This window comes from Gorilla gorilla, chromosome 18, assembly GCF_029281585.2.
Source record: "Gorilla gorilla gorilla isolate KB3781 chromosome 18, NHGRI_mGorGor1-v2.1_pri, whole genome shotgun sequence".
Classification (NCBI taxonomy): Eukaryota; Metazoa; Chordata; class Mammalia; order Primates; family Hominidae; genus Gorilla; species Gorilla gorilla.
The window spans coordinates 11,230,040-11,244,928 of NC_073242.2; the positions used below are offsets into that span (position 1 = coordinate 11,230,040).

Here is a 14,889-nt window from a genome sequence, read left to right on the forward strand (position 1 = left end):
TTATCCATTGTCACCTTTTCTTCCCCCAGCACACCATGGCTCTAAAGCAGTACCGTCCCATTGACAGTGATGAAAATGTTCTATACCTGTGCTTTCTGATGAGAGTGCAATAGTTTTCTTTTGCTGTCAGATGACCATACACCTAGTAACTTCCACAACACAAGTATATTAGATTACAATTCTGGAGATCAGAAGTGTAGCATGGGTATCACCAGGTTTACAAGGATTGTAGCTGGCAGGATGATATTTCTATAGGCTCATAATTTCATCTTTCCCCATGCCTTTCCTGTCCCCCGAAGGCCACTGTCATTCTTGGGCTCATGGCCCCTTTCCCCATCTTCAAAATCTAATGGTGGGTTGAGTTTTTCTCACGGGGTGTTCACTCTGACATTGGGGGTTCTCTTCCATGCCACTGGCCTCTGTTTCACTTCTCAGGACCCTGGTGATTATACAGGGCCCACACAGGTAATCCAGGATAATCTATTTTATGGTCATGTGATTAGCAACCTTAATTCTCCATTGCCATGTAAGGTATCCTATTCAAGATTCCAGGGATTAGAACCTTAACATCTTTAAGGGGTCATTATGTTGTCTTCCACAGAAAGCTACCAACCACAGGTGTCTGTTTAGCACCGGAAATATAGCTAGTGAGGCCAGGTGTGGTGGCTCATGCCTGTAATCCCAACATTTTGGAGACCAAGGCAGAAGGATAACTTGAGCCTAGGAAGTTGGGATTGCAGTGAGCCTTGATCATTCCAGTCTTGGGAATGGGAGTGAGCCTCTGTCTCCAAAGAAACCAAAACAAAACAATACAGCTAGTGAACTTGATTTAACTTCAATTTAAATGTAAGCACTGATACTTGATTGTTATTAGTTTGTTTGGAGGATCCTTCAAATGTCATTTTTTCAAAGGCTAAATATAAATCAAGTATTTCCAATGACAATTCAGTTTCCATATGGAGATGTGTAAATTACAAGATTTCAAAGACATCCTCCAAAAAGAAAAGAATATAAAATATCTTTTACATGATAGCATGTTGAAATAATATCCTTAATAAATTGGGTTAAAATGAACGTTCTTAAAATTTTACTTTTTTTTTTTTTTAAAAAAGTGACTTCTAAGAATTCTAAAATGACGTATATCACTTACATTTTATTTTACAAGACAGGCTTCTCTAAAGTCCTTCACCATCATCCTTGAGCTATATCTAATGCTGTGTGATGAGTGCATGTATTTTTCATTTCCATCAAATAGAATTTGCTACAGTTCTTATTTTATTTCTAATTATCCCCTCTCCCCCACTGAGCACAGAACTTCGACATCTCTAATTTCTGTCTGTATTCTGATTTCTACTGACAACTTCATGGTGGTATCATCTACCACATTTTACTCAACCCAAACTGGATGAGTAAGGACTGCCACCAGTACCCTGGACCCACAGACAACCCTGAGATAGAAGTCATTTATCTATGCTTGCAGCTAAGGCTCAGAAGGATGTACATAGCTGGACTAGTGATGAAACTAGAGTTTTAATGCAGAGCTACCTAGCCATAAATATTCCTTCCCTGAATGTACATTAGCTCAACCATTGTGGAAAACAGTGTGGTGATTCCTCAAATACCTGGAACCAGAAATACCATTTTACCTGGCAATCCAATTTCTGGGTATATACCCAAAGGAATATAAATCATTCTAGTATAGACACACATACACATGTATTTTCACTGCAGCACTATTCACAATAGCAAAGACATGGAATCAACTCAAATGCCCATCAATGATAGATTAAAGAAAATGTGGTACATATACACCATGAAATACTATGTAGCCATGAAAGGGAAGAAGATTATGTTCTTTGCAGGGACAGTGGATGGAGCTGGAAGCTTTATGCTCAGCAAACTAATTCAGGAACAGAAAACCGAACACTGCATGTTCTCACTCATAAGTGGGAGCAAGACAGTGAAAACACATGGACACAGGGAGGGGAGCAACACACACCGGGGGAAGGGGCGAAGGGAGAGCATCAGGATAAATAGCTAATGCATGCGGGGCTTAATACTTAGGTGATGGGTGCAGCAAATCACCATGGCACACATTTACTTATGTAACAAACCTGCACATGTACTCCAGAACTTAAGGAAGAAAAAAAAAATCCTTCCCTGTGCTTCTGTACCCACTTACCTGGTCATCACTAGAAGATGCCACCCAGGTGGCCTCAGTCTTGTCTCCCTAGGGTCAGACAGAGGAAACCCCAGGAGGGGGACAGAATCCAAAAGGCATGTATCTCTACACGACTATGCATTTTCTCTCCAACAGTCATCCCTGGATTGGTCGATATCAAAATCCAATTTCACCAGGATTAGTCTCGGGTTGCTCAGAGCTATTCATCGAATTAGGAACGATTATAGCAGAGGGAGCCCTGTGGTTCTTTATTAAGGTCTTTGTGGAAGCACTAAGTGATCTTCAGGAGATTAAAGTGCCAGTGGTGTTTTCTTAACATTTATAACCTGCGCCGATACCTGGGGAGTTTGTTTATTAAGAAAAATTCTGCTGCAAAGATCCCACCTCCTAATAAGGCCTTCACACTGGGCCCGGGTAGAAGCTGGCGTTGTGGTCCTAATGAGCTTATCAGGGAATCTCTGCCAAGTGCTGCCTGGAAACCCACCTCTTGGGGTTAATGGACTTCCCATCTGTGTAGGGTCCTGCAGCCTTTCCTGTTTGATGGGGAGGCTGCATCTCAGAGTTGTGCATGGGCCTGAGAAATAAAACAAAAGCTAGGCCTGGCGCCGTGGCTCGGGCCTGTAATCCCAGCACTTTGGGAGGCCAAGGCAGGCCGATCACTTGAGGTTAGGAGTTTGAGACCAGCCTGGCCAACATTGTGAAACCTGTCTCTAGTAAAAATACAAAAATGAGCCAGGCACAGTGGCACACACCTGTAAATCCCAGCTACTCGGGAGGTTGAGGCAGGAAAATTGCTTGAACCCGGGAGGCAGAGGTTGCAGTGAGGTAAGATTGTGCCACTAGACTCCAGCCTGGGCAAAAGAGCAAGACTCTGTGTCAAAAAAAAAAAAGGTCAAATAAATCAGGAGTTCTCTCAGAGATTACTTCCCACTAAGCTTTGATGTGCTACAGCTTTAGGAACTATAACTATGAATTCCATAGCCACTGCCCTTCAGGAATGTGCATTCTAGATGGTTTGTCCTATTAGCAAGTTTCCTAGCTTTTTCACATTTTCTTTTCCTTAGGAATTACACACTATGCTTTTGCCGTAACGTTCAGCAAGCTTCTCAGGGATGCTATAATGACTTCTCAAGTTGAATGAGACACAGTAGTAGGTACTGGGAACATACAGGCAGCATGTCTTTCCTTGAGTGTTGATGGCCTTTCAAGAGGCTGATGAAAGGCTTTCCAGCCAGACGTCATTGCATCCAGGGCCATGATCAAAGGCCACTGGGGAGAGTGGGCTGGAGAGAGGAAGACTTAAGTCTTCTCTTTGGGGAGTCTCATTGAAGTGACACCTGTATCAGGGTTCTCTAGAGGGAAAGAACTAATAAAATAGATGTTTATGTAAAGGGGAATTTATTAAGGAGTATTGACTCACACGATCGCAAGGTGAAGTCCCACAATAGGCCCTCTGTAAGCTGAGGAGCAAGGAAGTCAGGCTGGGTCCCAAAACCTCAAAAGTAGGGAAGCCAACAGTACAGCCTTCAGTCTGTGGTCGAAGGCCCAAGAGTCCAAAAGCTGAAGAACTTGGAGTCGCATGTTCGAGGGCAGGAAGCATCCAGCATGGGGGAGAGTTGTAGGCTGGAAGACTCAGCCAGTGTATTCTTTCCATGTTCCTTTGCCTACTTTTATCCTAGGCATGTTGGCAGGTGATCAGATGATGCCCACCCAGATTGAGGGTGGGTTGGCCAGTCCACTGACTTGAATGTTTATCTCCTTTGGCAGCACCCTCACAGACACACCCAGGACCAATACTTTGCATCCTTCAATCCAATCAAGTTGACACTCAATGTTAACCGTCACAACTCCTATTGACAGATGACAGCCTGGCAGGAACATTCATTCCTCCTTCTCCTAGACCTGCTTTGAGGCCACTCATCTTGAGAACTTCGTGCTGCCTGAAGTGGTGGAGGATGCATTGCCTCCTGGATAACAGCTGCTTGTTTGTACTGCATACGTTTGGTGGAGAGATGTAGTAGAGGGAATGGTGACCTCCAAAAAATATGTCCTTGTCTTCCATAAATGTGATCTTATTTGGGGGGGGGGGGGTGAGGAGGTCTTTGCAGATGTAACTAAGGATCAACACAAAATCCTCCTGGATTTAGGATGGGCTCAACAATTAATTATCTTTTTTTTGAGATGGAGTCTCACTCTGTCACCCAGGCTGGAGTGCAGTGGCACGATCTCGGCTCATTGTAACCTCTGCCTCCTGGATTCAAGCGATTCTCCTGCCTCAGCCTCCCGAGTAGCTGGGATTACAGGTGCACGCTACCCCACCTGGCTAATTTTTGTACTTTTAGTAGAGACGGGGTTTCACCATGTTGGTCAGGCTGGTCTTGAACTCCTTACCTCATGATCTGCCCCCCTCAGCCTCCCAAAATGCTGGGATTATAGGTGTAAGCCACCGCACCCGATCCTAGTATCGTTTTAAGAAGAAAAAGGAAGAGGGAAATTGGAGTTTCACCCACGCAGAGGGAAGTAGGGACTGTGGAGATTGAAGCAGAGGATGGAAGGATGCAGACCCAAGCCAAGGAACGCCTGCAGCCAACAAAAGCTAAATGAGGCAAGGCATGATTCCTCCCTAGAGCCTCTAGAGGGAGTGTGGCCCTCCTGGCACCTTGATTTTAGATTTCTGTCCTCTACAACTACAGGAGAATGAAGTCCAGTGGCTTTAAGCTGCCAGCTTTATGGTCCTCTTTCAGGAAACGAATATAGAGACATAAAACGCAGGCTGGTTCTAAATATGTTTTCCTTGGAAGTTCCCAGAAAAAAGGGAAAGAAAAGAGATCACACTCAGTGGAGGGGTTGGTGATGATCTCTAACCCCAACATGCGTTAGGCTCTGCGGTAGCTGCTCTGTCATCTCCCGCTGCATTTCATCCTTCCCACTATCCTGTGAGCTTAGTACCATTAGTGTCCTTTTTGCTTTTGTTTTAGAGGCAGAGTCTTGCTCCATTGCCCAGGCTGGAGTGCAGTGGCATGATCTTCCCTCACTGCAGCCTTGATCTCCTGGGCTCCAGCCATCTCCCAACTCGGTCTCCCAAGTAGCTGGGATGACAGGCACATGGCCATGATCAGCTATTTTTTTTTAAATTTATTTAGTGGAGGCAGGGTCTCACTGTGCTGCAGGCTGGTATCAGATGATCCTCCCACCTTAGCCTGCCAAAGTGCTGGGATTACAGGCATGAGCCACTGCACCTAGCCCCATTACCCCATTAATGTCCTTTGGTGGAAAAGTAAAGTGAGGGTCAGAGAAGAAAAGTGACCTGCCTAAGATTAGCAAATAACAGGGATGGTCTGTGTGATTCCAAAACCCTTGTTCATTGTGCTGCATCCCACCATATAAAAGGCATGCAGGCTGAAAGAGATTTCCTTTTTCTGTTGTTTTCTTCACTCCTCAACCTCTACTTCCTAACACTCTTCTTTTTCCCTTTCCATACACCCACAATGACCTGAAACACTTTTGGCTTACTTTTTTATTTTGCATGCTTTAAGGATTCTTTTTAATACACAGGTATTTCTCCATAACAATTTATAGGCATTTGTATATAAGCATACACTACAAAATGATTAATTGAGCATTGTATGTTTTTATCAAAGGAAACAATGCAAAGATTTCTCCAAAGTGCTGTTTGACTAGAGATGATTAATTTTAATTTTCACATGAGCGGCATAATGCTATTAATCATTTAATATGTTTAATCATAATCTCTGTAATTCCTAATTAGGTTCATTAAACTGAAACATCCAGCAGTTATACACAAATCCAAATCTATGTTTCCTTCTCAGGATAAGAAGGAGCTCATTTTGTTTTTGCATTGAAACAGGAACTTCTAACAGGATGGAAAAAAATGGACTGGAAGCTTAGGGTTTCAGCTACAGCATCTGTAAACTCCGAGTCTGGGTGTAGAGTACTAAAACATCTTAACCTCTGAAAAGTGACAGTTGCATGATTCGAGCTCATTTCTGTGTCATGGACATGGCACCAAACCTCGTATTCTCAGCGGAGAAAACGCAAATTCTGCTCTGTTTGGGTTTCAGTGTTACAGTGTTGCTCTTCAACTATCACATGAAGGTGGCAACATTGATTGTACAGTTCTTCATGCATTTGTTTATTCGTGTACTTATAATTCATTCGGTCAGTGAGTGAGCCAACTATTAAACAGACATTTATCATTTGTGTTACAAGCTGGTCATACCACACTCCTGCTGTGATCCTTAGGTGGCTCCTTATTGCTCTTAGGATGAAGCTCAGACTCTTGCTTTGCACACTGTCCTTTGATCTAGCCCCTTGACTATCTTTGAAACCTGTCTTCCTGCCTTCCCTTCATACATGCCTCATCTGACCAGTGGTGCTGGAGTCCACACATACTCTCCTGAATCCAAGACATCATTTCACATCTCTGCATATCTGCACATGCACTGCCCTCTCTTGGAATAGCCTCAGTCCTTTTCACCTCTTCTCTTAGACATCTCCCACTTAACGTTTAACCTCCAGAATTGGCAAGCCTTGCTGAACCTCCAGCAGTGTCATATGACCTTGATTTAAGGTTACTCAGCCCTTTGTGATTGCCTCTTATCCCAACATTTACCAGTCTGTATCGGCTGGGGATGGTGGCTCATGCCTGTAGTCCCAGTGCTTTGGGAGGCAGAGGCAGAGGCAGGAGGATCGCTTGAGGCCAGAGGTTCAAGACCAGCCTGGGCAACACAGTGTGACCCAGTCTCTGCAAATAAAAATTAGCTGGGTGTAATGGCTCGTGCCTGTAATCCTAGCTACTTGGAAGGCTGATGTGGCAAGATTGAGCCCAGGATTTCATGGCTTCAGTGAGCCGTGATTGTGCCATGGCACTCCAGCCTGAGTGACAGAGCAAGACCCAACTCCAAGAAAACAACAACAAAAGACAATGACAAAATGACTCTATTTATGATTGTCTTTCTCTATTGGTGTCATGCACTAAAGTTGGAATTGCATGTGACAAGGAGGGCTGATTTATGTGTCCAACACAAAGCAGTTGCTCAGTAAAGATGTGTAAACACTTTAAAAATAAGCAAATGAAAACCTTTCCTGTGTGTTTCTCAAAGGAGGTTTATTTCTCTTTTTGGTATTTAAAAAACTTACCATCATTCTAAACAGTTCGTCACTTTCCGTTTATTGAATACATACCAGGAACTTGGCCAATTTAGCACACATTATTCAATCACAAAGCCTCAAAAGGTATGAACTCATTATTCTTTATTTACCAGTTAAGAAAATGACCACTGTACTGCTTCCTATTCAATCCAACAGTATAGGCAAAATGACTAAATACATTGTCTAAATACATGACTTTGCACTTAAAAGCTGAAGTCAACTGGTAGGTCTTTTGATACCAGAGCAGCTTGGAAGAATGGTTTGCCAGCTAACAAGATGTCTTTATTTCAAAATGCAATTCAGGGTGTGTTAGGAAGGAAAATGCAAATGAAACCAGTACATACCAGGGCTGATGAGAAACTTGCTAATTATGCCCATGTTATCTGAGTGTTTGTTTTGTATTTCACTTTGTAAGATTGTCTTCTCTCAGTCGTTATTATTTTACATCTGGCTGCCTACATTGATAGTTTTGTCCCAATTATGTACTTCTAGATTGCTTATAAATAGGTCAGGATGATTCCTCACTCATAAATTTGATAGGCTTCTGTGTAAGCTTTCTATCATAGTTTCAAAGTCGGTATCTGATGTGGATGGCATTTACTGCCGGCTAGAGGCAATAGTTGCTAATTGCAGAGAAAGTATCAAATGCTAAATGTCTGAAATGTTAAAACTCTAGAACCGAGAGTATGGCAGTGGCTATAATGATACCTAATGTGACTGTGACTTTTCCCCTCGTTCCTGCCAAATATGTGGGTGTCAATGTAACATCATGTTATACAGCCTTATTTGGAAGACAGGGGAGGTGAAACAATCAGTTATGCTAATGATGTTACATGGTCTAGGCAAACAGAGCACAACAGCACTTTCTGCAGAGATGGAAACGTTCTGTATTTGCATTATTCAGTATGGAACCAATAACTACATGTGGTTCTTGAGCACTTGAAATGCAGCTAATGCAAACAAAGTTAAATATCTTATTTTAATTCAGTTAAATGTAAATTGTCACATGTGGTCAACTGTAGTGGACAGCAAAAGTTTGTACAATTAGAACCTCAAAAGAATAAGTCAATCAGCTGGTTATTTGAACTCCAGAATGCCAACTAGTCTTTTCAAATTTTTTACATTTAATTATGTTTTATCTGCACAATTACCTGAACAATTATGTAGGCATATCTTCAGATTCTGAACAGCGTCGGTTAAGAAATACACACTCTCCTGCCTTTAATGATTATTACCCCCTTCTTGATGAGGTTCTTGCTCCCCACCTCCCAACCCCAGCAGCTCCCAGTCCCCTTCCTTTGCTTTTTCTAGCCTATAGTGCTTTTCTCTGTCTGCCAACACTCTATCTATGGATTTATTGTCTGTGTTGCCCTCATGAGAATGATGCTCCCTGAGGGCAGGGATTTTTGTCTGCTTTGCCCACTGCGTAATCCCAGATTCATGATGAGCACTCAGTGGACGCTCATAAAACACTTGTTGAATGAATGCATGCATGCATGCGTCAGCATTTTCTTCCCTTCTCAGATTCCTTAGTTCTGATCTTTTCCTGCCACTCATGGCAAGCAAAAGCGCATCGGAAGAGAGCATTGTGGTCCACTCAGAACCTCTTCGATTTCTTCTTGTTCTTTTAGCAGACAGATGACGCAGCACCGACGGATGGCCAGCCCCAGACACAACCTTCTGAAAACACGGAAAACAAGTCTCAGCCCAAGCGGCTGCATGTCTCCAATATCCCCTTCAGGTTCCGGGATCCGGACCTCAGACAAATGTTTGGTGTAAGTATCACCTTTCTTCCCAGCAGTGCCCACTCTGGGGGTTCCAGAGACCTCCCTGTCTCATGTAAGTTTGGGGTATTTACAATACTAACGTTAGATGTTTGTATGGTGAGACACAATTTAGAGGCTAGTCTGCAGGTATATTGTGGTTAGAATCTCTTTATGGTTTTAGCATGTATTTCTGTACATATGCTCACCAAGTGGTTTTCTTCTAAGAAGTAAGTCGTAGGCCAAATGGAACACAAATTCCTAGATGACCCACTGTTGAAGGAAGCCTATTGATGGTCCTAAATCCAATGGCCCAGGACATCATACTGCAGCAAAAATACACATCGAGTCCTCTTGGTTTTGCTTTCTTTTACAGTTGTCAAATGATCCAGAGGGTGACTCATAGTGTATTCCTGCATTCCCTAGTCTTTCCCAGGCACTGTGCATTTAGATTTCAGATGCAGCAGCAGAGAACAACTACTTCTGCATAAAGCTGATTTTAGCAAACAAAACAAAACCACCACCACCGACACCAAATGAGCTACCAGTTTCTAAGTCCATGTTGATTCCTGAAGTCTACGTTCTTCTGAAATCAGTGAAAAGGATTCAGAGGTACTTACTGTGGTGCTATATGCCACAAAGGGTAGCCTTGCCCAGGCACCATGGTGAAACACAGAGCAGGCCACAAGTCACTACTGACCCAGGAGAAAATAATAGCATTGCTTTTTTTATAGGTCATCTTGCCCCTGATTATTTTTTTCTCGAAGATATCTTCACTATCCACTTTGGGAAGATATGAGTTTGCCATTTCTTTGACCTGTGTTCCACCAAAGGACAAAGCTATGACAGGGCTTGGATATCATTCATGTTTGCAAATGTAGCCAATTTTCCCATGACATCCCAGCAATGATAGTAGGTGCCTGTGGATTCAATGAAAAGAACTACATCCTTAACATTTGACTTAGAGCAACGGTGGGCTTCTCAGAGACTCTTCCTCTAAGAGTTTATAAATGGATGCAAATATCACAAAAGGAACAAGAAGATGCCCAACTTGAATGCCTCATTCCGAGCCAAGTTGGTGGTGTTCTCCATATAAAATGGGAGGCTCTGGTTCACTACTCAAAGGCACTGTGTGTTGGGGATTAGCTTGCACCTTTTTACTTCTTATACACACGTGATGCTTATCAAGTATGCATCTGACACAAAAGCAGAACGAGCATCCTAATATTGAAGATACCCAGCTTTGAATGCTGACATTTCAGAGGAAAAGGTCAGCTCTTGCACTTTTATCTCTCTCATTTGGTAATAACCTTGAGTTGAGCCTTCCAACTCCTGCAGAACAGAGATACCCTCGGGCACTTTCAGGTCAAAGATGACTTTGAAAAGTGCAGAGCATTCAAAGTGAGAGTCGAGGTTAAGTGTGTGTGAGGCAGTAAGACCAGGTTTCAATGATGGGCGGTAAGAGGAGTTATATTCTCTTTGCCATGTCAGCTTAGGAAGACATCTTGCTATGCAGTCTATTTTTTTCTCATCAAGTGTCACTGTGATGTTGGCTTTCAATTTGATCCCCTTAATGACCGTCCTGACACTCTTTCATGGTGTCACTCAGTTATCGTGAAAGTTACTGCAGGCTACAATGCTAAGTCATAGAGGTATTCAAAATATTCACAGGAATCAGAGAAGGGATCCTGAGTCTCTCTAGTCTTATAGAGGTAGGGTAGACGGCAAGGAGCAAGATCTTGCCAAAAAATTGTACTACCGGTCATCAAACCTTGATCCAAATCTACTAGTTTCAGGGCTCTTGTTTTTAAAAAGACAAGTTCTCACTCTGCTACCCAGGCTAGAGTGCAGTGGTGTGATCACGGCTCACTGCAAATTCTTGGGCTCAAGGGATCCTCCCACCGCAGCTTCCCAAGTAGTTGGGACTACAGGCACAAGCCACCATGCTTGGCTAATCTTTAAGTATTTTTTTTTAATAGAGATGGGGGTCTGACTTTGTTGTCCAGGCTGCTCACAAATTCCTGGCCTCAAGCAACCCTCCCGCATTGGCCTCCCAATGTGCTGGGATTACAGCATGAGATGTGAGCCATTGCACCCATCCAGCACCCCACCCTTTTTTTGTGACAAAGTCTTACTCTGTCACCCAGACTGGAGTGAAGTGGCATGATCTCGGCTCATTGCAACCTTTCTCCTGTGTTCAAGCGATTCTTGTGCCTCAGCTTCCTGACTAGCTGGGACTACATGCATTCACCACTTCACTTTAAAGTCAAGATTTTCAAGCAACTGACAAGATGTCAATTTGGCAAGATGATAGATACACTTAATACCTACCAATTAAGAGAACACACTATGCATTCAGTGCACAAACTCAACCTTGTTCATCACAAATAGCATCTGTGTCCATTTTTTAAAAAGTATGCAAGATTTATTTTTTTCTGTAAATTTTGTCTATAAAAGTGCCAGGAACATACAGATTCATAGACCCCCTTGCAATGACTTTCAAGCCTCCTTAGTTTACAACCACCATTCTAAAGAAATGCAGTTTTATGCACTAAAAATCTGTTCTTTCTTGCCAAACACTGGTGGTCATGGAGCCGTTCTTGTTATAGGATACATTTAGTGGCAGGAATCACATTGTGAAGCATCTGTAAACATTCTCATTGGCTCCCTGCACTGGAGCTTAGGGAATTTAGCAGGGTTTCCTCTTTTGGGTCATAGTTACTGCAAGAAACTACAGTTTAACTCCAATTTGGTACTTCTCACATTATTTGGACATGAGACATCTTCTTTCCTTTTGGTGCTCTATCGTGTCTTTGTCTTCCCACTTTGACAGGGGTTACAGTGAGGAAAATTACAGAGAAAAACAGTCACAAAGATCTTTGTGCTTTCCCCCCCTTTGTCTCTTGTTAAATATAGGCATGGGATTTCAAAGTCAAAAGCAAAACAAGAGAAAAAAGCAACCTCCTTCTTCAAACTGCCTAAAACTTGGCAGTGATCATTACAACGTCTGTAACCACTAATAATTCGACCATGCCATCTGCAACCGTTACATGCCTAATGGTTACTGCAGATGACTCATTTGATTTTTAATTTGTATCTTCAGCACATCATGAAGATTGGAATCCTGATTACCTTTTCCACCTTGTGCTTCATATTCTTTACTTTCTACTCATTGGAAGCATTTGTTCCCAAATTTGGCATTAAATCTTCTAGCTCATCTTTTTTTTTTTTTTTTTTTTCTCATTTGAGATGGAACATTCCTTGGGCAAGATATATGGCTACAATATACGAAGCAGAAGCCATCGTCTTTTAAAAATACCGGTTGAGGTTCAAGTGAATGGATCTGTTCTGTGCAGTGGCATTGATATTAAACGGTTCATTGGAAGGGATGTTAGTTTTATATGTGGCTACTTTTTCCTTGAGCTTTGTCTTCACGTTAGGTGTCATGCATGAGCATGCATTTTCTTTACAGATAAATGTTTGATGATCCCAAGAGATGAATATATGGATTTCTAACAAATTAATTGCAATATATTGCACCCTAAATAGAATGTTTAACTTAATATTTAAAATTTAAACATTCTGGGTTTGAAGTGAGAAAAGTGGATTGTGATATATCCAGACTTCTGCTACAACAGATGGATGGATGTTCTGGATGCCTTCACGGAATTGTCAGAAAGAGTTGCTCAATGACTACAGTTCTCAAATTTACACAACACCCTTGTTGATTCCACAGCCTTACTTTAGGGGTCAAAATACAGACCCTCTTGGCCAGGCATGATGGTGGCTTATACCTGTAATCCCAGCACTTTGGGAGGCCGAGGTGGGAGGATTGCTTGAGCTCAAGAATTTTACACCAGCCTGCGCAACATAGGGAGACCCAGTTTCTACAACAATAAAATAAAATAAAAAAACCACAACAAAACGAAATATAGGTCCTCTGGGCAGGAAAATGGTCCACTAAACCTCTCTTTATTGTCACAAAAAACAGATCACATGACTTTCAGCACACGCAAAGGAAGATTTCAAGATCACTTTTTAGTCACGAGACGGGCTTGCCTGTACTTAACGACGTTAATGGAAAGTTCCATCTACCATTATGTTATGAGTGAAGTCATTATGGGGAGACAGGGCATGGTACCTTCTACTTCTGCATTCTGAACAGGAAGCTGACACTAAGAAAAACTGGGATGATGCCTTTCTTTGGCCTTCATGCACAATCTTTGAACTAACCTTTACTTTTACGTTTTATGCTGTATCCATTGAACATCCCTCACAGTTTTTCAGAGAAATATTGTTTGATCTGAGAACATCTAAAAATGCTTGGTAGGTATTTGCCAAAGTGTGTGTGCCTGTAAGCTTCTAGATCTGGTTTTGTTTTTCAAGATGGAGTCTCGCTCTGTCACCCAGGCTGGAGTGCAATGGCACAATCTTGGTTCACTGCAACCTCCACCTCCCAGATTCAAGTGATTCTCCTGCCTCAGCATCCCAAATAGCTGGGATTACAGGCTCCTACCACCATGACTGGGTAATTTTTATATTTTTAGTAGAGACAGGGTTTCACCATGTTGGCCAGCCTGGTCCCGAACTCCCCACCTTGTGGTCTGCCCGCCTCAGCCTCCCACAGTGCTGGGATTACAGGCATGAGCCACCATGCCTGGCCTGGATCCTGTTCTTGATACAGCTATTGAGAAACTTTGTGTGGATTTGAGGCGTTGTTGAATGCAGCTGAACATTGATGTTGAGCAAACAAATGCTAGTTATGTCTGCGAATGAGTTGTGTCTATTTAAATTGAAAATGTGCCAGCTGTGTTTACATCATTAGTAGCAAACTTCCCAATTAAACTGTTGATACTATAAATATAGTACACAACTGTCTTGGAAATGGGGCTTACATCAGCATTCTTCTTTGGGCTTGTTTCACCGGCTTTGAGAACCATCAACCTAACAGCAACTGCCACAGAAGCAAACTTTGAGACCATTTCAGGGCAGCTGATGTCATTGTTTCATTTAGGGAATGACACCTGCCAAGATTGCTGTTTGATTGGTTCTGTCTCAGTCAGATCTTATTTTAAAGGAAATGTTTTTGGGTTGACTGCCTAGAGAATGTTCCATAGATGACAGTTGCATCGTGGTTTTGGAAGAAGTCCTTTTCAAGCTTCTCTTTCTGTAAATATATGTGCTTCTAGGCTCTTATGCCTGAAATAAATATGATAGTGTCTGTGTAGACTGAATATTCAAGGGTGGTTGTATCAAAATTACTGCTTGAGGAGTTCACAAAACTGGAGGTTTCTTTACTATGAAATTCAGCTCACGTTTGAATGGCAAATCCTTCATTTCCCCAATCTGAAAGTTTTCTTCTATTTCCAGTGATTTTTCTCTGCCTAAAACTAGGGCACTGAAAATGCTCTGTAAAGGAATATTCTCTTGACCAAAAGATCTAAGTCCACAGATTGCAGGATGAGTAAGCTGCATGTTTGTTGGCGTTTCCATTGTGCGTGCAAGCAATGTGACCCCTTTCCATGTTCTCTTCTGAGTATTTTCTCTTTGGTTTCTTCCTATGCTTTGCTTCTCTGAACAGAAATGCTGGTAGTTCTTTGTTTCACAACTTGAAATATGTGTGTCTGTGATTCCCCTGGCTGTATAGTGTATGGATCCTGAGGAACGGGCACATTTCTATGGCACAGAATGACAAACTTTTGGTTACTTTGTCCCATAGTCAGAACTATTTTTATTTCAAGATTGGGCTGTCTGTATTCAAGTGGCATATAC

General features: G+C 42.3%; 1 protein-coding gene across 33 annotated transcripts in view; it reads left to right on the plus strand.

Annotated features, from left to right (window-relative positions):
* RBFOX1 (RNA binding fox-1 homolog 1) overlaps nucleotides 1-14,889 on the plus strand; it is a 2,483,553-nt gene that overhangs the window by 2,341,334 nt on the left and 127,330 nt on the right. For all 33 annotated transcript variants that reach the window (XM_063699486.1, XM_019012245.4, XM_019012254.4 and 30 more), the window contains one exon: nucleotides 8,986-9,129. In XM_063699486.1, the coding sequence (XP_063555556.1) occupies nucleotides 8,986-9,129 (144 nt within the window). The remainder of the gene's footprint in view (nucleotides 1-8,985; nucleotides 9,130-14,889) is intronic.